This window comes from Syngnathoides biaculeatus, chromosome 4 (genome assembly GCF_019802595.1).
Source record: "Syngnathoides biaculeatus isolate LvHL_M chromosome 4, ASM1980259v1, whole genome shotgun sequence".
NCBI lineage: Eukaryota > Metazoa > Chordata > Actinopteri > Syngnathiformes > Syngnathidae > Syngnathoides > Syngnathoides biaculeatus.
This window is the reverse complement of record NC_084643.1, coordinates 13,626,820-13,651,409: the sequence shown is the minus strand read 5'-3', so window position 1 is coordinate 13,651,409 and position 24,590 is coordinate 13,626,820. Positions and strand designations below refer to the sequence as shown.

At 41.0% G+C, this 24,590-nt stretch overlaps 1 protein-coding gene across 1 annotated transcript in view; it reads left to right on the top strand.

Moving 5' to 3' along the window:
- Window positions 1–24,590, top strand: part of dhfr (dihydrofolate reductase) — a 33,936-nt gene that overhangs the window by 1,302 nt on the left and 8,044 nt on the right. Inside the window, exons 2-4 of the mRNA XM_061817795.1 lie at window positions 18,860–18,909; window positions 23,070–23,175; window positions 23,974–24,097. Coding sequence (XP_061673779.1) covers window positions 18,860–18,909; window positions 23,070–23,175; window positions 23,974–24,097 — 280 coding nt within the window. The remainder of the gene's footprint in view (window positions 1–18,859; window positions 18,910–23,069; window positions 23,176–23,973; window positions 24,098–24,590) is intronic.

Below are 24,590 nucleotides of genomic sequence, written 5' to 3'. Positions count from 1 at the left end.
CGAAACCACCCATCTATTGCCAGTCAAGCAAAGCAATGTTCAATGCTAAGTCGGTTGGAGATGACACGAAAATACGTCTCCCAGAGTTTTGTCCGATACTGTTAAACAGAAGGTAATAATAAATGATGGTACATGGAAAAATGAGAGACACTTGCCATAGAGGACCCATATTTAATGCCAAAGTCAATGTTTTCGCCGATAAGAAATTGGACTGTTAACCCGCTTCCGTTTGTCTTGGACAGCTGGATATCCACCTGAATCTCGTGAGTAAGTCGTTGAGATTTACACGGAAGAGTTTGAATCCGTAAAAATGTCTGAACACATAGAAATACTTTGTTGCTGGATCTGTTCTCAACGGGCAGAGTTCGTACGCGGCCCTAAAAGTCCCTAAAAACCCCTAAATTTTCGAAGGTGCATTTAGGGGCTCCTAAAAGGCCTTAAAATCCGCGAAAACAGGTCAAGCCCCTAAAAATGCCTTAAATTAAAAAAATATCAACCTCTACTGCCAAAATTCTCCCTAAAAAATAAATTAATCTTTTATGTAAAAAAAAAAATAGCGGTCCGTCTGGCGTCCAAATCAGCTGGAAATTGTCAACGGAAGTCACCGTGTTGACAACTAGTCGCCATCTTGTCGATATTCCATTGTTTGTTTCCGTGAGTAGGCATTTCACTTCGTCTTCGTTATGATGTAGCGTAGTTCTTTCATCGATCCAACTTGTATCACGGGGAAGTGCATTTTTCAAGAAGCTTGGGTTGGAAGTAAGGAGTTTGGGAGCTGGGTTCGTCGAGATCCAAAAGATCGGCACATGTTTTACTGCCATCTGTGCAAGCAGAATTACCAGCTTGAAAAGGTGGGTGTCAAAGCGCTGGAGTCGCACCGAAAAAACAGGAGACACGCTGATTTGGCGAAGACTCTCATCTTCCGTTGGTATGAATCTGTTTCTAAAATATCAAGATAGTGAAGCATCAACTTCAGGCAGTGGTACTAGCAGTGCATGCGCACTAGGATCGCAAAAAAAAAACGTTTACTTTCATAACCGGTATTAACCGAACAGCTGTAGCAAAAAACCGGTACCATAGTGGTGTTTACATAATTTACCCGCGGGACCTCGAGTTGGGGTGCGGGGTTCCGCACGGACTGTTTTTGTTGTTGCTCTTCCGGAGTGACGAGTTCACAGAGTTCCCCCCATTATGCGAGTAGTGTTTTGATGTCTGCCAATAAAACAAGTTTACTCCCATACTTTGAAGCGTTTCCTCAATGCCATGTTTGATGTTTCTTTGATTTAACTGAATGTTCTTTTGAGTCCAACTTTAACAGCGAAACTTGAAAAAAGTGGAAATGATGTTGAAAAAATAGCGCAATGTGGAGTACCGGAACCGGAAGAAATGATTGGAAATTTTAACCAATTTCGAAAGTCCGATTATGGTTTCGGTTTAAAAAAAAAAAAAAAAAAACGAAAACCGGTTATAACCGGTTATTTGTAACCGGTTGCGATCCCTAATGCGCACCTACAGTTGTCCACCCAGAAGTCAGGCTTTATGAACGTAGTTCAATACACGAAGACGGACTTGTTAAAGGCAGAGATCGTGTGGACTTTAAAAGTGATCTGCAGCCATTACAGTTACAAATCTTGTGAAAATAATTCGAAAGTGTTTGCAGTCATGTTCCCAGACAGTGACATTGCTAAAAACTACCACTGTGGGGAAAGGAAGACTTCGTACCTGGCTACATTTGGTATCGCTGCCCACTTTTCATCTCTACTGCCTCAAAGCCAAAAAAGCCAGAATAGAGACTGACATATCAACGCTTATTGAGAAGGCTGACAGGCTGTGTGAGGAGGCAGAAGAAAAGAGGAATCTGAGGTTTATCACCAAGGCCAATGCACTCAGAGGCAGAGCAGAGGACAAGAGAGCCACCTTGGCACCTCTGCAGCAACAAAGAGGAGGCACTGGGTAGGCGGAAGGAGCTAGAGTAGGGGTGCTGAAACAGACATCAGTAAAAGACATTTGTGTATATAGTTGCAATTGTAGTTAGAATCTGTTTTTCTGTATACTGTTATGTGAAGACGTTGACAATGGGCATATCAATGAGAACTACCACAAGGGCAACAGGTGATCACTATCACAGGTACTGAGGTACTGGAACATTTGATGAACGAAGAACGGTTGATGGCACCATTGGGTGAGTCTTTTTTCCTTACTCTTGATTTCCCACGATGGCCCTAAATTTTTCGTGTCAGCCCCTAAGAATGCCCCTAAAAAGCCCTTAAATTTTTTTGGTCAGACAGTATGAACCCTGATGGGGAGAAGGGTCACGAATGCGGAAGTGTGTTCAGCTACACGTTAACATTTGCCGAAATCCATCGATCTTTTCAGCTAGTATTCAGTAAAAATATCAATATTTAAATAAATAACCTCTGGTTTTACACAAACTCGCATTCATTAACTATGATTGAAGAAAAAAAAAAAAAGGAGGACAAGCGATTCGGCTCCTCTGTCGCGTTTCCCAAGAAGTATTTATAATGCCAAGTTGGCTCATTTGAGAACAATACGGGAAAAAAAAAAAAACAAGACAGAGTTGTCTCCAACGTACATAGAAGCGTGTTGCGGAAATACGTTAACCTATGTAAACCTCTATGTGACTGACCGGTTTATTTTCTTTTCTTAAATACTCATTGTACTCATTTGAGAACAATGCATGTTTAATTAAAAAAAAAAAGTCTGTCCGTGAAAGGTTGACCGAAGTTGAATGTGAGGCTGCAACACGCTTCCGAGCACGTTGGAGATGACTCCGTGGTTTTTTTTGTTTTTTTTTATTTTTATTTAATGTTCTCAAATGAGCCTACCTGGCATTATAATCACTTCTTGGGAATTTGAGATTGAGAAGAATAATTACTAACTGAAATGAAGTGATCGCTACACAGTCATGTGCATTTGGTTGGGCACCATCCATCACGTTTAATTGCTGAAATCCATCAATCTTTTCTGGTCTGTTCAGCTGGTATTCTCTAGAATGACCTCTGAATATCTGTCTTATCTGTTATAACAACCAACAGCACAACAAGTCTCGGGCATTGTGAATATTCTACATTGCCTGTGTGAATGGTTGTTTCTATGTGCCCTGCGATTGATTGGGTGGGCATCCATTCATAGTGTACCCGACCTCCTGCCTGAATATAGCTGGGATAGGCTCCAGCACTCCTGTGACCCTTGGGAGGATAAGCGGCTCTGAAAATGGATGGATGAAAGTGCATGCGCTTAATCAATGCTGTGAACTCTGCAATGGGTAAGGCTCCCCCGGGAAACGGACATATGCCCTGAAGGACATGAGGCCTTATGGACATGAGCCCCTAGGACATAAGCCCTTAACCCTTATTTCAAATCTGGACATGAGCCCTTAAAGCATGATTTTTACTATGTTTTTAATGAAAAAAAAAGGCAGCTGGAATGGACCCATTCATTTTTTTCACCACACGTCATGCTGTTGTCGTAAATGGATTTTTGTATGTCCCGCCATGAATATCCTCTCGACGCATTCGTTTTGGAGAAGAACCAGAAAGTGTTGTTTTTTTTTTCCAAGAAGCCCACACTGGCGGTTTCGCATGTTTATACCTGTTTTACCAGAGCAAAAGTAGCAGTTTTTTGCTGCGTGTTAGCCAAAATGCCGTCTCATTGTTTTGCTGGATATTGCTCGAACACTCGGTAGGATGGATTCACTCTTCACACTTTTCCGAAAGACCCGGTTCGTCATGAAAAATCGATTGCTTAAGTGCAAAGGATGAGAGCCTCATTGGTTACAAATGAGAGGTGTGTATAGAGCTATTAAAAAAAATAGTTTAGGGGGGGGGACGTATTCCTTTTTTCAGCGAGCGATGACAACACTCGCGTCATCGCTCGTGGCTGAGTATGCTCCATACTCTGTCCCAGTGTGACAACTGTAAATGACGTAGCAGGCAATATGGCTACCACTTGGATGTCGAGTGAGACTTCCGCAACTTTGCGCATGAATGACACGCTCTCCGCTCATATTTATTTTTTCATATAGACATTTGTCAGAAATGTTCCTAGAAAAACAGCAAAGACAAGCCTTGAGGACTGTAGTGAGTGAACTCAAACCAACCAGTATTTAGGAGTATCTGCGTGAGGTTGGCAGGGGGGGGGCATCGCCTCCCAGGTGTCACTGGGTCACATTCTAATACACGCACGGACCTCGCAAAGAGAATAATTCAGACCAAGACTAGCAGAAATAAACGCATGATAAAACAATTCTAACAGTAACTATAGTAGTAATGATATGCTTTTATCATGATAACTAAATAGTAATGAATTCTTTCATATTCTTCCCCTGTTTATCATGATTACAATAAAACACAACATCAAACGTTATCAAAAGTTGTTTCTTGAGTGGGAAGAAAACTACCCAAAAAACCCACCAGGGAAAAAAAAAAAAAAAGAGTAGAAACCCTTTCCCAAGCAAGAGTGAAAGCTGAGGGGAAGGACCAAAGTTGTATTTGGCCAAATATATGTGTGTATACAAGGTAAACCTGGAAACATCAAACATTCACAACTGCATTGCTTTTCTGTGAAGTTGTCAAAAAAGCTTTACATAATAGTAGAATCATCGTCCCCCGTTCTGTCCATCAAGAGCTGTAGGTTTCCCAGGATGGACGTAGACAACAGTCTACAACTGGGCAACTGTTCCCTGTTGGTGCTTTCCTTGTCGCAAGGTTGTGCACCACCTGCCATCAGGCATAGCCCTGCAAGAAAGTAAACAGCATATTGGGTTGACAGGACTGCGGTCAGCCTCTGGCCGGTGGTTCGCTCCATCATCCCGAGAGGGGTGGGTTTGCCACAGAAAACCCTCTGCAACTGTGGTCTTTCGTTGGTACACTGGTGTGTACGTTGTGGAGATGCTACCCCGAGGGACTGGCGTCGCAGGGAATCGGAGGAGCTTGCACAGAGACTGGTGGATCCAGCCGTCACGTCCCAGGACCTTTACAGCCATAGGAGTCACTGCAATCACCTGGTGGGGGCTGTCCCAGCGAGGTCGTCTCAGCACTTTGAGGAAGACTTGATCTCCCACGTGGACGTGATCTAGAACACACAGGCAAGTCATTGTGTTTATGCATCTCTTTCCGGTCAAACATGTTTTTCATGTGGACTGGCACCGATGTGGACGTTGCCAGTGAATCTGACGAGTCAAGGTCTGGAAGTCTATAAGGGCGGCCTTATAGAATTTCAAATGGGGATAATGTTTTTCCTTCGGCTGGCACCATCCTCATTGCCGTTGCAGCATTTGAAACACAGTCAGGCCATTGTCTTTTTGTTTCCCTCATTGTCTTTATGAGTCTAGCTTTGACAGTTCCGTTTGCTTGTTCAACGAGGCCAGCAGATTTCTGACGTGAAATCAAAATGTGATGTTGATTTACTGCGTGTGTTTTTGTTACCTCTTTCACTGGTGCTGTGTCGGGATTCCCTGGGTTGATGCCTTGGCTGCTTGATCAGCTAGTCTGTTACCAATTGTGATTGGGTCATTCCCTGCTAAGTGAGCTCCACATTTACAAATGGCTACTTTTTCCAGCAGTTGTACTGCATCCAGTAACTGCTGGAGAAGTGCTTTGTGAGCAACCTCTATACCTGTTGTGGTAATAAAGCCCCGGTTTGACCATTGTCGACAGAACACATGAACTGAGCCCCAGCCATATTGGCTGTCAGTCCAGATTGTAACATGTTTCCCGGAAAACACCTTACAAGCCTGAATCAGCACAGACAATTCTGCTGCCAGTGCTGAACAGACAGAGTTAAGTGTTGCCTGAAACAAGACTTTAGTTTGTGTCGTTATAGCAAATCCCACCCTGATCCGTCAACAAAACAACCTCTCCAGTCGGGAGGGGAGTGTCCATGGGGTCAGGTCGTGCTTTGATGGAAATTTGGACGTGGCTTCCACAGTCGTGTGGAGTGCCCTTTGCTGGTACGGGCAAAAGTGTCGCTGAATTCAATGCCCCACATCTTACAATTGTGATGTGTGATAACAAGGTCGTGTGATTTCTGAGTAATTTGCAATCCAGGCGCGACAATAATTGCAAAGACCTAAAAATGACGACGTGTTTTTTTGTTACTGGTTTTGGAGCGTTGGCGACGGCTTGTTTCTGTTTGTCACCGACAATGTGTCCTTGTTCAGTCAAAATGTGTCCTAGATAGGTCACTTCTTGTTTCAATAATTGGATTTTGTCTTTCGAAACTTTTTCCTGTGTCATGCCGATATTGCAGTCACGCTAATGTATCAATTTTGCATTGCTCGTGTTATTGAAGCCACTAAAATGTCATCCACGTATACCAAAATTTGACTTTTGTGTGAGGCCTTAAATGAGGCCAAACACCTTTTGTGGTTGCTTCTGATAAAATTGTTGGAGTCACAAAATCCCTGGGATAACCTTGTGAACGTAAATTTTTCACCTTTTGAATGTAAATGTGAATCAGTATTCGCTGTCAGGGTAGACAGGGATGCTCCAAAAGGCATCACTCAGGTCCACCACCGAAAACCACCTGGTTCCAGATTATAATGAGTTCAGAAGAGTATGTGGATTAGGAACGTTTGGCGCATGCAATTGTACTGCTTGGTTTACTGGACACAAATCCTGAATTAATCTCCATTTGTTTGTTTGTGCTTTTCGGACTGGGAATATATGCGTATTACATGTCAAGTCTGGGCCTGCGTGTAAAATTCCTGCTTTTTTTTTTAAATCGTCAACTACGGGTTGGATAGCTATTTTAGTGTCATTTTTTTCAGCGGGTATTGTCGAATTAACAGTCGACGTTCCATTTTTCCCTGTATAATTATTGGTGGTGTGTTTGTCACGATTCCAACGTCAGCGGGTCCAGTGCTCCACAGCCCAGATAGGAGATGACAAATGACTTCTTCCTCAACAGGGGTGAGTACATAAACTTCGGCTAATCAGGTCTAGTGGACTCGTGCAAATGTATCAAAATTCCATCGAACAAGCAATCGGAACCATCCTGATTCTGTTTCTTCCAAAGTCGGTGAAGTTTCATGTGGAATTGTTCCAGCCAAATTGTTTGTGTCTCTCCATTTACATTGTTTTGGCTTCGCGAGTGAAATGTCTGGATGCTGCCCAGGAGGGAGCAGCGCTTTCGCTTCCGCGGTGAGTCTGATAGTGGTAGAGGACCACTTTCCTGCACTTGTTGTTCAGCCAGTTCCAAAAACAATTTGGTGTGATCCGGATCGGGGCCCGGAGATTCTTTGTACCTAATGGTGACATGTAAAATTATTTCGGTACTGCATGTCGCCTCCCGGTGACTAGCAGAAACAAACTCATGATAAAACAATCCTAACAGTAACTATAGTAGTAATGATATGCTTTTATCATGTTAACTAACATAGTAATGAATTCTTTCACATTGAAGTAATTAATATTATTTGTAATTTTCACAATATATATTTTACAATTTATATAGGAATCTCAGTGGCACTTTAAGAATTTTTGTCTGACAAAATAAAGCAAACACTCAAAAAAACAACTTTTCAACATAAAAAATAAATGTTGCTTGTCTAAAATACTCTATTTGAACATCGTTTCATTGTCTAAATTTTTATTACCATGCTGGTAAACAAAAAAAAAAGAATCCTTTTCATTCAACATCACTTAAAAAGTTTGTGAAGGAAATATAAATCCCAAATCCTAAATGTGTTGTAATGTCATGGATTAAATGTTACTTGCCACCTCACAGATCTATCACTAATCCTATTCATATTTAGTATTATTTTCCAGTCAATTGTGCTTTATTTTATCTTTGTTAAAAAGGACTAAAGGGTGGTAATATATAGTTTTACTAATTGGTGCTATCTTTAAAAATAAATGTCCAAAACAAAAATCAGTTTTAGTTCTTATTTTTCTTTGATTGCGATTATACCCGGAGTCATAAGGGCTTGTGTCCAGATTTGAAATAAGGGCGAAGGATTTATATGCTAAGGGCTTATGTCCATAAGGGTTCCTGTCCATCACGGTTCGTGTCCTGAAGGGCTCCAGTTCAGCTCGTCCCAACTTTGAGCGTTTGGTCGAAGGAGGCAAATTTGCACATGACGACGCCAGTCACTTTCGATGTAATCACGTCGCACGAAATGCCCAAAACAGATCCGGTGGGTATGTAGCATGACGCTAATGACGCGGTCACACGCAATATCTTCTCCTTCCCCTGAATGCCTGAAGTTGGGATGAACTGAACTTGTCCAGGAAGTAATATTGTCGGCGCCCCGCGGATTGGAAGCTACAGTAATAGAGTACAACAGGGGTGCTCAATGCGTCGATCGCTACGGCGTGCCGGGAAAAAAAAAAAAAAGAAATATTTTTGTGACCTTTAGCTCACCGCGCATGTTTAAAACCATCAACGAGCTGTCTCGCCTCAATACCATCTGACTTTTTCAAAACTATTGTGAAGTCAGTGCTACCTGATTTGCAGCAAATAATTAATTCCTCATTTCAGTCTGGCGAGTTTCCCAAGATCTTAAAGTAGCTCCTGTTAAGCCTCTTCTAAAAAAACAGAGCACTGGACGATTCCATGTTAGCAAGCTATAGACTCATTTCTAATCTTCTGTTCATAGCCAAGATTCTTTAGAAAGTTATTTTTAATCAACTCAGCAATTTCTTGAATTTAAATGGACTTTTTGACAAATTTCAATCATGTTTCCGAACTCATCATAGTACAGAATCTGCTCTTATAGAAGTACTAAATGATATAAGGTTGAATACTGACTCAGGAAAGTTGTCACTTTTGGTCTTGTTGGATCTCAGCGCAGCTTTTGATATGGTAGCTCTCAATATACTACTAAACAGGTTGGAAACATGGGTAGGACTAAATGCAACGGTCCTTAACCCTTAGATGCACGAGTGACTGGACCCAGCACTCTTCCATAAGTGGGTCAAAATTGACCCATAATACAATCAATGCGTTTTTCTGAATTTTTTTCTCATTTTGGTTAAGAATAATCACTTGTATAATATTTAGTATTATATTTAGGACAATACAAAAATGTTTTCATGTTTGAAATATCTTTATTTTTCACTTTTTAACATTTTCGTAAAAGAAAATTACCCAGAACAGCAATAGAAAAAATGTGTGTGTGCGTGTGTGTCTGTCTGTCTGTCTGTGTGTATGTATGTGTACAAGTGTCCTGTCATTAATTGACAGTTCCTCTCTTCCCTGTTTTGCCTTCTTGTGTTATCACTGTATGCAATTCAGACAAACTACCTGTTTCTGGCAGTGATCATTGCACACGGGCAAATTGCATTTCCCACACCTATTGTTGACTTTGCGATCTTTATTTGGGCAGATCTGACACCTTTTTCTCTTTGGTTGGACCTGTGTATTACTTTCCTGTGTCTGGGTTACGGATTTTGTCACCCCGCACCTTTCCATTGCTTCAATAATCGGGGTTTGCAGTTGGGGGCACCTTTCCAGTCGACTCCTCGTGTGGTGTGACAAGCTCCTTTGACAGCTGTTTGAGGAGCGTGCATTGGTGATCCCGCTCTTGAAATCTGGGTGCTGAGCCATGAAAAAGGTGTACGCATTCAGTGTGCTGATATCAATTATGTTGTATCACAGCACAATCGGGCACCTCTGTGTTTGGTGCTTGCACGTGGAGTTGGCAACCATCTGGTCAATGGTGTCCACACCTCCTTTTGTCTTGTTGTAAAATGTGATCACTTCTGTTTTTTTTCTTTCTGCTATGTTCATGCACTGCTTTGTCGTGGTGCATCGTGCACAGGAGCACAACAGCTTTTCCTTTCTTTCTGACATAGCTGACCATGGTAAGGCTGTCGATCCAAACTCTGTGCTGTAAACCTCCCTGGACTTAGAAGGCTTCATCAGTAGAGGGATGTCTGGCTTGTTCTGACGGAGAGTCCCCACAATAGTGAGATCCTTCTCCAGGAGATGCTGCGCGAGTGGCACACTGGTGAAAAAGTTATCCATGGTGATGTTGCGACCTTTTTCTAAATCTAGTACACAACTGCTGCACAATGTTTTCTCCCAGATTCTTCTGAACGTCTTCCCCTGGTTGTCTCCACGTGTAAACTATACCATCTATTGCAAAGGGGATGCGTGCATCACAAACCCAGAAGATCTTTAGGCCGTACTTGGCAGGCTTGCTCGGCATGTACTGTAGAAACTGTTCGTCCACAGTGACACAATCACTGGGGATGAATCACTGTCTGCAGTTGACCAGGAATAGGTCCCATACACAGGCTGCCATATGATCTGTTTCCAGGCAGAAGGCTCTGGTCCTCTTATCATCAAAGCGCATGGTACGGTGAAATCTTCCAACAGCCATAGTGGCCTTGTACATGGGATTATGTAGAGGATTTCCGAACAACTCACGGATAGATACATCCCAGTTCTTCTCACTTCCTGCAAGCAGGGTCAATCCAATGAAAGCCACAAATTCTTCTTTGTTGACATTTTTCCATTCTTTTCCTCTAGCTGTTGCAACCCTCCGTCCTTCCAAGTTTGTGCACTTCATCACCTCTTGGATTATATCAGTGATAAAGAGCTCCCATACATCTATGGGTGAGATAGTGGTGCTAAGCCCTTGTACAGGCCCTGACTGTCTTCTGAGGATATTGTGGCTCTGTGTTCTGCCCTGGGTGGGAGGAAACTCGTCCCAGTAAGAGCCCTTCTGACTCATTCTGTTGGACATGATTTGGACACTTTCTTCTTCAAAGGACACATAAGAGGAATCTTCTGAGTCAGATTGATCATGTTCAGTTGGATTTCCAGATGGACGAGTCTGGGTCCTCAGCAGAAATTTCAGATTCGGAGTCCAACCCCATTTACTGTCTCTTCATCATCCAGCATCTGTCGGATCATTTCAGCTGTGTGTATAGCAGCCATGACACCTTGGATAAGGAAAGACAAGAGTAGTGTTTTCAATAGATCAATATGTATAGTAGCTATATAAATAAATACACACACACACACACACGCACAACAACGCACATGCATGCACACACACTACATATAGTAATGTTATGATTATAGTTATAGTCATGATACATGAGCACCACCTCCTTTCTCAGCATGGAAAGAAAACAATTTTACATATACACTGGTTAGTAGGCTAATGTGTTGAAAAATACTCTTTCACAAAACAATCATGAATGACATGCGTGCACACAATGCATATAGTAATGTTAGCTATCTTAGTTACCTAGCTGGTGTTATAAAGCAGGCCAATTTGTAGATAAATAATAGTCATGAAAGACACACAAACAATATTATATGAAGATAATACTTACACATATCAGCGCTTACTCTGTAAAATAATCTTTCTGAGGGGTGACACTTCTGATATAGTCTGTGTGGTCCACTGTTGATTTATTGCTGACAGCCAACGTTGATTAGAATCAGTGCTTCCCGTTGGATTCCATAGAATATACACGCGGGTCATTTTTGACCCACTTATGGAAGCTTGGGGTAGTAATACAAAAACTGCAATTTTTTAAAAATGTTTAAAAGGTAAGTTAAAATTGTGAATGACATTATATAAAACGCATGTTTTTGAGGAATAACTGGAATATGAAATGATGACAAATTTTCAGTCCGAAGATATTGAAAGAAAACAACCTCACTGGGTCGTATTTGACCCACTTATGCATCTAAGGATTAAATGGTTTAGGTCTTACCTGGAGGAAAGGAGCTACTTTGTAACCATTGGAAGTGCTTGGTCTCAGCAAATGGCAATGACCTATGGAGTCCCTCAAGGATGAGTTCTTGGACCTCTACTGTTCAGCCTGTATATGCTACCCTTGGGTCAAATTCTTCAAAACTTTAATTTTGACTACCATCACAATTCAGATGACAGTTATATTTAGCAGTGTCTTCAGATGACTACAGTTCAATTGAGTTATTGTGCCACTGTTAAAATCAGATAACTGGATGAGCCAAAATTTTCTTCAACGAAATCACAACACAACTGAGACAATTGTTTTTGGCAATAAAGAAAAGAGAATTTCTGGACTCTTATCTTTAAAAACCAAAGCCCAAGTCCGAAATCTTGGTGTTGTGATTGATTCCGAACTGACTTTCAACAATCATCAAATCAATCACAAAAACTGCCTTCTACCATCTGAAGAACATATCTAGAGTCAAGTCTTGTATGTGTCAAGCAAACCAGGAAAAGCTCATCCATGCTTTTATCTCAAGTAGATTTGACTACTGTAATGGTCTTCTGACTGGACTCCTCAAAAAGAGTATTAAACAGCTGGAGCTCATTCAAAATGCTGCAGCTCACGTTCTGACCAAAACAAAGCAGTCAGAGCATATAACTCCAATCCTAAAGTCCTTGCACTGGCTTCCAGTCATCTTTAGAATTTATAGAATAGATTTTAAAGTTCTGCTACTGGTCTATAAATCACTAAATGATATAGGTCCTGAATACATGAAAGAAATGCTTACGGAATACAAACCCAGTGGAGCTCTGAGATCGACTGACTCAGGTCAAATAGTGGAGTGCAGAGTCCAAAGCAAACATGGTGAAGCAGCATTTACCTATTATGCTGCATACAAATGGAATAAGATGCCAATAGAGGTGAGGTAAGCTCCAAGTGTGAATGTTTTTAAATCCAGGTTGAAAACTCTTCTTTTTTCTTATGCTTTTTAGATTATATCGACTTTTTGATCATATTACTTGTACTGATTGCGGTTTTTTATTATTATTATTATTTTTATTTTTTATTTATTTTTATTTAATATTTTGTTTGTCATTTTTATCCCATTTTAAATGTTTAATCCTTTTGTTTTCAAATGCCTCCAATCATGTAAACCACATTGAGTTACCTTTTGTATAAAATGTGCAATACAAATAAATTTGCTTTGCTTTGTGTTGTCTTCTGCATCTTCCTCTCTAACTTCAACTGCCCTCATGTCTTCCCTCACCACATCCATAAACCTTCTCTCAGGTGTTCAAATTCTTATTTGCAGCTGTCTCAGAAAAATAAATCATTAAAAAAAATCATACATTGTGATTTCTGGATTTTTCTTTTAAGATTATCGCTCTCACAGTAGACATACACCTACGATAAACATTTCAGACCACTCCATGTTTTCTAAGTGGGAGAATTTGCAATATAGCAGGGTGTTCAAATACTTTTCTTCACTGTACATGTGTGCAATGCATCAAAAATAAATTCAGACGATTGACTTAAAAATGATTGTTAAATACATGAAAAATTAAACCCACCATAATGCATGGACGTTATGCATTATCCTCTCCTCATCATGCCCTATTTCATTTTTTCTTATTATTGTGGTCGCCCAAAGCGGGATGTTTTCAACCGTTTTCACTACAGCCTCTCCGAAACGTTTGCTGCCACAGCATGGCATCAGCTCACCATCAAAACGAGCGCTCAAACTACGTAGAAACAACCATAACTGCCACATTAAAAATAGCGGGAGGGTGCACACAATTCAAATCCTTGCTCAGGTTTGCAATAGCACCGCTCACTTTTGAGCTCTCGTTTTGATAGCGACCTGACGCCATATATGTGGGGCTTGTGAATCACCTGGATTGTCTTGTATACCCTTTGCAAAGAAACTATCCTGTAAACTGTTTCTGGTTCATTTTATGGGGGCTATCTTAAATTGCTGATGCATGAAAATGATGAGCAAGAGTGTCGAGTGAGGAAACTCTGCGAGAGCGGAAGTGGTTGTCTTTCAAAATAAGAAACCTGAAAGGAAAATCAATTCAATAATTTATTATTCAGCCTTTGCTTCCCGGTAAAAAATGCTGTATGGACTGGTACCGGTCCAGGGCCTGGTGGTTGGGGACCGAGTCAACGTGATCTTTTGTCCATTTTACGGTCAGCACCTCAACTGCTTGATGCGGTCTTACGTGTGGCAGCTCTTTCAAGTGTTTAAAGGTTATGGAGTGGATGGAAGGACGAGGTCCACCACAGAAGTACAGGGCAGGGCTTCGGTGGAAATTCAGCTTCTGTGGGTAGAAGAGGACGAAAGCGTATTCATCGACAGAAGAAAGAGGAGTGCACAATGGCTACAACTGAGTGTAGGGACTCTAAATTTTGGCACTATGACAAGTAAAGTTCAGGAGTTGGTTGACATGATGATGAGGAGAAAGGTGGATATGTTGTGCATCCAAGAAAGCGCTGGAAAGGTAGTCAGGCTAGAAGTTTAGAAGCAGGTTTAAATTATTTTACCATGGAGTGAATGGGTAGAGAAATGGAGTAGGGGTTATTTTAAAGGAAGAACTGGCTAAGAATGTCTTGGGGGTGAAAAGAGTATCAGATCGCGTAATGTATAATGTCATTAGCGGCTATGCCCCACAGGTAGGATGTGACCCAGAGTTGAAAGAGAAATTATGGATGGAACTAGATGAAGTAGTTCTGAGCATTCCAGACAGAAAGAGTTGTGATCGGTGCAGATTGTAATGGACATGTTTGTGAAGAAAACAGGGGTGATGGGTAAGTACGGTATCCAGGAAAGGAACTGTGAGGGAGAGATGGTGGTGGACTTTGCAAAAAGGATGGAAATGACAGTAGTGAACACCTTTTTTCAGAAGAGACACGAAAATAGTAGCCTACAAGAGCGGAGGTAGAAGCACGCAGGTGGATTATAGTTTGTGGAGACAATGTAAACTGAAGGAGGTTCCTGACTCTAAGGTAGCGGTAGGGGAGAGTGGAGCTTGACAGCATAGGATGGTGGTGTGTAGGATGAATCTGGTGCTGGGTAGGAAGATTAGGAAGACAAAGGTATGCGCCGTACCTCGTCCGCCGTGATCACGGCTTCGCCAGGGTGGCTCATCGTGGCGCCGAGCCGGGCCAGGGTGGATCGTCACGACGCCGGGCCGCAGTGGTGTCTTTGCTCGTGGGCGAGGTTGTTTTTATCACCGCCGCGCGGAGGTGGATTGGACCGGGAGGCGGTTTGACCGCGGCGGCGTTGTCACTTGCGGGCGGGCGGGGTTGTTTTTATCACCGCCGCGCAGAGGTGGATTGGACGAAGAGGCGGTTTGGGCGGGGCATCGTTTTCGCTTGCGGGTGAGGTTGTTTTTATCACCGCCGCGCGGAGGTGGATCGGACGGGGAGGCGGTTTGGCCGCAGCGTCGTCGCTCGAGGGCGAGTTTGTTTTTATCACCACCGTGCAGATGTTGATCGGACGGGGAGGCGGTTTGGCTACCGTGGCGATGTCGTTGCTCGCGTGTGGGGTTCTTTTTATCACCGCCGTGCGGCAGTGGATTGGGCGGGAGGTAGTTTGGCCGTGATCCGCATATCATCTAAATATGGCTCGAAACGATAGGCTAATATTGCTCCAGTCACTTCACTCCATTGTGAGATGTTCTCTTATTCGAAAAGAGCATCCGTTTGAGGAGGCATGTCCCATCGTAGGTGGTACAGCGTTTTCAATGGCGAATGTCCCAGTGTGATGTCACGGACAGAAGATGCAGCCAATATCGTGACCACTTGGATGTCGAATGAGACTTCCGCAACTTTGTGCATGGGTGACGCGCTCTCCGCTCATATTTATTTTTTTGTATAGACATTGAAGTTAGGATGAGAGACGGTGGCACTGAAGAAACAACAGAAAGCAGAACTGGAGGTTGCAGAAAAGAAGATGCTGAGGTTCTAGCTTGGAGTGAACAGGTTGGATGGAATTAGAAACAAGTTCATTAGAGGGACAGCCAAAGTTGGATGTTTTGGAGACAAGGTTAGAGAGAGCAGACTTAGATGGTTTGGACATGTTCAGAGACAAAAGAGTGAGTATATTGGTAGAAGGGTGGTTAGGATGGAGCTGCCAGGCAAACGAGCGAGAGGAAGACCAAAGAAAAGGTTGTGGATGTTGTGAGGGAGGACATGAGGACAGTGGGTGTTGAAGAAGAAGATGCACAAGATAGACTTAGATGAAAAAAGATGACACACTGTGGCGACCCCTAACGGGACAAACCGAAAGGAAAAGAAGAAGATTTAATTGAATAATATGTATTTTTATTGCAATATCTATTTTAGAATATTTATAGGGATGACACTTGACCTTTAAGCCAAATAATGCTTCTGTGGTACTCTTTCTAGGCATGAAACCATATTGTTGCTTGCATGTACTTACTTCTGTCCTGAGTCTAGCCTCCACTACTCTTTCCCACAACTTCATTGTGTGGCTCATCATCTTTATTCCTCTATAGTTTCCACAGCTTTCAACATCGCCCCTGTTCTTAAACATTTGGACCAGAACACTCCTCCTTCATTCCTCTGGCATCTTCTCTCCTGCTAGTATTCTCTTTAATAAGTTGGTCAAAAACTCCACAGCCACCTCTCCAAATTGCTTCCATACCACCACTGGTATGTCATCGAGACCAACTGTCTTTCCATATTTCATCCCGTTCAGTGCCTTTCTACCTTCCCCCTTACTAATCATTGCCACTTCCTGGTCATTCATGCTTGCCACTTCAACTCTTCTTTCTCTCTCATTTTCTTCATTCATTAACTACTCAAAGTACTCTTTCCATCTATTTAGCATACTACTGGCACCAGTCAACATATTTCCATCACTATCCTTAATCACCTTTTCTTGCTGCACATCCTTCCCATCTCTATCCCTCTGTCTGGCCAACCTGTAGAGATCCTTTTCTCCTTCTTTCATTTCTAACCTGGTGTACATGTCGTCATATGCTTCTTGTTTAGCCTTTGCCACCTCTACCTTTGCCCTACGTCACATCTCAACGTACTCCTTTCATCTCTCCTTAGTCCTCTCCATGTCCCACTTCTTCTTCGCAAATCTCTTTCCTTGGATGACTTCCTGTATTTTGGGGTTCCAGCACAATGTTTCCTTCTACCCTTTCCTACCAGAAGACGCCTCTCTGAATACCTTGGCAGTCGTATTCCAGTCTTCTGGGAACTCTTCCTGTCCATCTAGAGCATGTCTCACCTCTTTCCGAAAGGCCACACAACATTCTTCCTTTCTCAACTTCCACTACCCGATTCTCTGCTCTACCTTTGTCTTCTTAATCTTCTTACCCGTTACCAAAGTCACCCTACTCACCACCATCCTATGCTGTCAAGTTACACTCTCCCTCACCACTACCTTACAGTCAGCAACCTTCATATAGTCTGCACAAAATATAATCGATCTGCGTGGTTCTACCTCTACTCTTGTAGATCACTTTATGTTCCTGTCTCTTCTGGAAATAAGTGTTAACCACTGCCAATTCCATCCTTTTTTTACCATCTGTCCCTCAAAGTTCCTTTGCTGAATGCCGTACTTACCCATCACTTCTTCACCGCCCCGGTTTCCTTTGCCATCATGTCCATTGAAATCTGCACCAATACAACTCTCTCTGTCTGGGATGCTCAGAACTACTTCTAATTCCTTCCAGAATTTCTCTTTCAACTCAAGGTCAAATCCTACCTGTGGGGAATAACCGCTAATCACATTATACATAATGCCCTCAATTTCAAATTTCATCCTCATCACTCGATCTGATATTCTTTTCACAACCATTTTTTTTAGCCAGCCCTTCCTTTAAAATAGCCCCTCCTACATTTCTTTTCCCATCTTCTAAATAATTTAAACCCTGCTCCTCAACTTCTAGCCTGACTCCATTTCCACTATTTCCAAGGTACCCAAATCACATACTACCTAGTCTATGTTAAAGTTGAAGTTAAAAGGGTGTGTGTGTTTATAAATTTAAAGGATATGGGGATGAAAGAGATTCAAACCAGAATGACTCTCTTTCGTAGTTTAAGCTTGACTTCACTTGTGCAATTTCTTATAAGTCCAAATGGTTCTCATTGTACAAGTTGTGTAGGTCGTACCAGTTATGTAGTTACTGACGTTCGATGTTTCTTCCACAGCAACGATTTGATCACAAACTCATTGCGTTGTTAGCAAGCTATGCTAGACTAGGCCGAGAAGCAAGTCTAAGTTGTAGCAGTCAGTCGCAGATGGATTGAGTGCTTTCATGACCCATCTCATTGAAGAAAAAAAAATACACCTCTTGCAATATGAAGAAAACGTGTGCTTTAATTTAAAATGAAAATGAAGAAAAACATTACAAGAAAATATCTGATTTAGGAATGAGTCTTAAAAAAAGTGAATATACGGTACCAGCCTCTCGTGCTGGTACCGTATAAGCAACAACATACTTTATGAGGCGGCTCGGTGGTACAGCTTTTCAATCCAGGACCTCCATGTATGGAGTTTGCATTTTCTTCCCGTGTCTGCGTAACCTTGGGGTAAAAAAAAAAGTCTGGCCCGCCTGCTGTATATTCTCTACACCGAAACCAAATCCTTAGAAAAGCATCAAATAAAGCTCTGCGGTCCATATAATGGGATTATTGTTCATCGTTAGTGCCACACCCCCTCTCCATTATGTCAAATTCTGCCTGTGTCTATACTGGCTCAACCGCACAGGCTTGAACATTGTTCATTAAGCTCATTATTTTTCACAAAAATTGGCCAAAAAATGCCAGATAGAGGACATTGTGTGTTCGGTGAAACATATCCAGGAGCAATGGGGTGTCACAACAGCAAGCACTGCAGGCGTGGCAAATGCTGATTGGCTGTCAGTTCTCCAGCCAGGCTCATTTGAATGTCTGAGCGAGAGCAGAATTTCGATAATACTTTTCCAATTTAGAGATGTTTCTTGGTGAAATCTATGGATATCTCTGGCATTAAAAGAAACACTGAACCCTCATCTACTAACATTTAATGTGTCCCCCGACTTGATTTTGATTTGTACATATTGTATGTGACTTCCACCCACCTCTGCCAACTTCATGTAATGTAAATTGATGAATTTTTGTTTTACTTGTCACTAATGAATGTTTTTCTCTTCCAGTGATGAATTCAAATATTTCCGGAATTTGACAGCAACGTCATCTATATCTGGTAACTATTGAAGTGTCTGATGTTTGAGGCGATGAGGGATGTGAACAAGTAGAGGGAAGGTGAAGTGCTCAGTGAATCATAAAAGCCATCTCCCTGGATTAATTTTTAGATCAGACTGATGACACTGCAAAAGTAACTGCACTCTACCTAAGATTTGCCTGCAGGAAAAAAACAAAAGACAATGATGTGTTGTGAATTTATGGGTCTTGTCAGCACTGCTGCTGGCGAACATTATTACTATTAAATTATTACACGGCATAGAAATAAATCTGTAAATCAATGTTCCGGGATTGAGGCGTTTTCATTTAACAATTCAATAATAAAACAGTTATTCTTCATATCAGTTCACCATAACATTTTTGCCTGGCCTAGGATTACTTGTTGGCTGTATCCAATTTTCAATTGGTCAGACTATAGAAATATATTTAGTGAATATTGCTGGAGGTAAAAAAATAAAATAAATTCTTCCCAAAGAATGGCATGCTAAATCACCATGGCAAAAAAAAAAACTTTCTTTTCTTTTCCTATAATTCAGTCTTATTTCTGATCGATGACTAGTTAGTTTTAATTAGGCTATCATCGTTAAATGTCACGATTTGTAATCCTACAATATTGTACTGGACGCAAGAGCAGATGGCATTGGTGGGAATAGGGGTAACTGGTTTATTCAGGAGTTGATCCAGGCAGTATAGTATTTCAGAAGCGTGAGGATGTTTCATGGAGTTAGGATCTGGTAGAAAGCGGAAGTGTGTTTTGACGGGCTTGCCGGCATGGTTGAAGTGGGCACTGAAACAGGAAATGCTGAAGGAATACTGGAAGTGGAGAATAACACAAAATGATCAGAAAAAGTACGTATAGCCAGATAACAACAGACAAACGTGAAGAGTGTTCTCTGCTACGGTTTTTATTTTTTTCCTCGGCTCGCCGTCACAATCAACCAGTTGCCTGCCTCGCGATTGACCGGTCGATTATCGACGCAGTGAAAAACCCTGCTCTACATTATTCAAACAATAAAATGTCAACTGTCTCAGGCTTGTTTTTTCATACCTCTGAACCTCAGCCAATTGCTCCCCTTATTAATGATTGCAATTCCCCTTATTAAGCGATAATAAACCTTACAAACACAACCCAGCACATATTGACTCACAGCAAGACAGACTATGTAGAATAAAAACAAAGATAATTTGTATAAACAAGTTATTTACCAAATAAACACAAAATTCTTTCAGTTTTTTTTCTTCGTTGTTTCCCCACTTGCAGCAAATTTTGTGTTGCTTATTATAAGTAGCAGTGCAGGATTTTGCAGAGTACATCTGTTCTAAAGATGGTTTTACTCTGGAACAGAAACTGTTGCAATTTAGTTTAATTTGCAACAAAAACATCAGAGTATCAGTTCCCATTGTCTTCCTATACTCTGTAAATATTTTCCTCACATGGCTGAAAACTCTCTCACTGTCGGCATTAGCGTGAGGTAGGCAGAGCAGAATTTTGTAAATCTCTTTCATCAATTGAAAGCGATCTTGCCTAAATGCACCTGTTTAATTTAAATGTGTGGCCGAAACGTTTCTGGGTTAATTGGTCCTCCATCTTGGCTTTTCTGAGGGCTGAGAGCATCAGGTTGCAGCTGGGTAATCTTCCCAATCGTCCTTTAATTCATCCTGATCCAGGTGTGGTGCAAACCTGTCAGCCAACCTCACAATGTGGCTGTAATCTACATCCTTTCTTGAGTCCGACAACACTAATTCACTTAGAACAGCATTTTGAAATGGGAATTTTCTGATCATTTTGGTCACAACAGCCTCATAGAAAGAATGCACGGAAGAAAATATTGTTTCCTTTGCTGGTGTGATGCTGAGGTTGTATTCATCATCGTCGTCTTTGAAGAGACCCCTAGTACTTGAGCCAACTGCAAGTCTGCTATCTTCATGCTGTAGGGATCTGTTGGTAAAGTCCACTTCTGTCAAGGTCAGCAGATTTCACCATGCTCCATGTGTACAAATTTTACCAACAATTTCTTTAGCAGCCGTTCCATTTCTGGTATTACATCACCAATCATGCATTCTTCTGTTTGGAAGAGTACGTTGATTAAATTGATGTGAGGTAAGATGAAGCTGAGGAGAGTGAGAGGGTCCTGTAGCCCATCATTGATTAATTTTGATTTTTCCTGTCCTTTCAACATCTGCATGACTGGCAAAGTAGCATTTGAGAGCCTCAATTTGTGTCAAGAGTTCTTTCTACCGCTTTTTGCAGAGATAGCCATCGGGTTGGACAATGCTTGAGGATTTGTTCATGCTCAGTGTTTGTAAAGTCCTGAAACTCCTTAAAATCCTCCATTCGTTTTAAGCTGTTCTTAAAAAAAAATAAAACATATCCAACAAGTCATCCACATTCACTGGCAGTGTCTTCATCTAGTTTTACACAGAGATTGCCAAGGTGGCAAATGCATCCAGTGCTAAACATAGCCTCATTATTTTCTATGATTCTTGAGAGAACAGAGTGTTAACATAGTGTTACAATTGTCACTAGCAAATCCCATGACATGTCTTTATCTTGGAACAGTTCATCAATAACGGCAAAGATTGCTGACGCTGTCCCTGATGCCAACTCCGTTAAATCTAGGAGTCGGGTTTTCATGTTATCCCCATCAAAAAAGTGAGGCAATATAGCCAGTCTCTTTTTGGTGCTGCGGTCATTGCTTTCGTCAATCATGAGGGTAAAGGGCTGAGTTCTGCAGTGTTCAATGACATGGTGTGTAGTTGTGTGCTAGGCTCTGCTCTATGATAATCATTGCTTTCATCCTATGACAAGCAAACTCTTGAAAAAATACAGACCATACTGTTATGATAATAATAAGTTTAAACACATTATGAATACCCACAATTCTTTTTTTCCCATTGACAGACCTCAATGTCCAGGACTTGAAATCAAAAATATTTTTCATTTATTACTAGGAGCAAATATTTACATAAAATAAAATAATGGGAAAATTTGAATTGAATTATAAAGTAATACTAATAATTTTTATGGTAATCAGACCATCGTTGACTTTATGCCATTAACGTCAGTAAGAAATTAGGATACTTATGAAAATCTTTACCTTAGCTGTCTGTGAATCTGGGAACTTAAATTTCACTAAGTCAGCAAATATTTACATTAAATAAAATAATGGGAAAATTTGAATTGAATTATAAAGTAATTCTAATAATTTTTATGGTAATCAGACCATCGTTGACTTTATGCCATTAACGTCAGTAAGAAATTAGGATACTTATGAAAATCTTTACCTTAGCTGTCTGTGAATCTGGGAACTTAAATTTCACTAAGTCAGAAAAGTGGTCAGCAGCCATAAACGGGATATTGTGCTCCGCAAGAAAATGGCAGAAGATAATTTCTGCATTTGTACCTTTCTGGGATGCCGCTGGATCAGCAGTAGAGATGAAGTGCTTGGTCAATAAGACTTGTGATTTGCTTTTCGGTACATTTTCCACGTGTCCGGGAATTTTAAAATGGCTCTTCAGATCATGAAATCCGCCAGCAGTAACTTTCACATCCTTTTTACACTGAACGCAGAACGAGAACTTTGGACCTTTTGTTGACGATTTAATCCATCCAGCATATTCACTTTGGAGAGACTCCCATGCTTTTTGGTGTCGACCCGATCCTTGAGTTCTTCTCTTCTCTTCCCACTTGGCGGTCCTTTCCATGCTTACTTTCACGATTATAACTGGTTGATTCTTCAATTACAATACAAATGCCTGACGTCAAAATATACGGAAATCGAAATAACATGACGCACGTGCGCATTAGAGCTGAAATGGGTAAAATGAGATCGGTTTTACAAAAACTTTTTTACATTTTTTTCCCCGCATAAAAGTTGTTATATGGCGTACACAATTTGAAACAATCAAAAAAACATAAAATATGGGAAAAACATATGTTGATAGGTATGTTTTTTTTTGCCAGAACAGACTACATGTACAATTGAATGTGTAATCAACATAAAAACAAATAATATACGATTTTTTTTTTTTTTTAAATTAGGATTTCTGGTAGACTTGTTCAAATGAGGTCATACCACAGAAAAATTATTTTGAATTTATTTATGAATGGCACCTATTGATATCTTGAAGTGCATTTTCATAACTTTTTGTCTCCTACAGGTAAACAGAATGTGGTGGTCATGGGCAGGAAGACATGGTTTTCCATCCCAGAAAAAAACAGGCCTTTACCCAATAGGATAAACATCGTCCTGAGTCGACGAATGAGGTATGTCCTACACATTTCTTTCACACGTGCACACAAAATATTTAATCTTTTTAAGATTACTTTTATAGTGCAACAAAGCACAGTTAAAGATAGTTGCACAGTGTTTTATGAGCAATTTTTATCTAGTTGGAATAGAAATAATTGGATAATTTTTTAATTTTGGTGGTTTTCTCTGGTGTAAATTTAACTGGTTTGAAAACAGGCATCTTCTGTTTTTTTATCTACTCATTTGTGCTCATGTAAAATTAAGTTATTGGGCTTTTGCTTGGTATTGGAGGGGTGCAAAGGTTCACCATAGACAATTAGAATCAGAATCAGCTTTAATGGCCGAGTATGAAACAATACACAAGTAATTTGTCACCAGCAGTTGGTGCTGCATTGGTACGATATTCAGAACAAAGAACAAGAGACATTCAGTTCATAGGAACTATTGCTTGTAAGAGTCACTGATGTGCAAGATGTAGTCTTCTTCATTTAGAGCAGTTCAGAGTGCGTCAACGCCCCATATTATGTTAAGCTTATACACACTGTTTTTACTCATTCACAGTTACTGTTATAAACCAGTGCAATGACCATTGTGCAAAGGGAGCAGTTTAAATTCACCAATTGTGTGATAGTCTACAGTATATATTAGTAATACTAATGCTGATTGGACTAGCAGGGTGTGAGGGTGTGTCCCAACAACAGCGCAAGACAGAAAATAGTAGAGCATGCACACGTAGCCAGTTCCAGTGACTGAACAACTGATTGCAATAGTTAAGTTTTCTGAAGACAGTCTTTGTTTTTCTTGCCCTACAGTGCTCCCCCTGCTGGCGCCCACCATCTGGCTCCTGATTTTTTCTCAGCCCTCAAGCTTATTGACACAGAGCTGTCAGACCAAGCTGATCAAGTCTGGGTTATAGGAGGGAGCTCACTCTACAAGGTGTGTTTATTTGCCTGTTAAGGTAAGCATGGGTTGGTTCAAGCTATACCACAATTTTAATAGTTTCAAAACCTCTAAAATTTTCCAGCAGTGGTATGAAGTTTTTTTAAAGTTGTCAGTGCCATAGTCTATTTACAGTACAGTGGTATCTCCTTGTTTTTTTTACTTTCGGCTCGTCCCATTAGGGGTCACCACAGCACCTTCTTTTTGGTCTTCGTCTCACTCTTTTGCCTGGCAACGCAGCTCTATCTTCACCAGCTTTCTACCGATATACATGTACAGAAACTGTGGACAATATAGTCCTGAATTGTTGAGATGTGGCTTAAAACTTTTTCATTTTCTAAATTTTCTCTTTTTTTTTTCGGACTAGGCTAAAAACTATCCTCATGACCGCAAGTGGTTTGGCTACATACGTTCCATCCCCTACTATATACTGTAAACAGCATCTATGCAGAGCTTAATCCATGCAGTGGCCTTCCAGTGGAATTGTCCA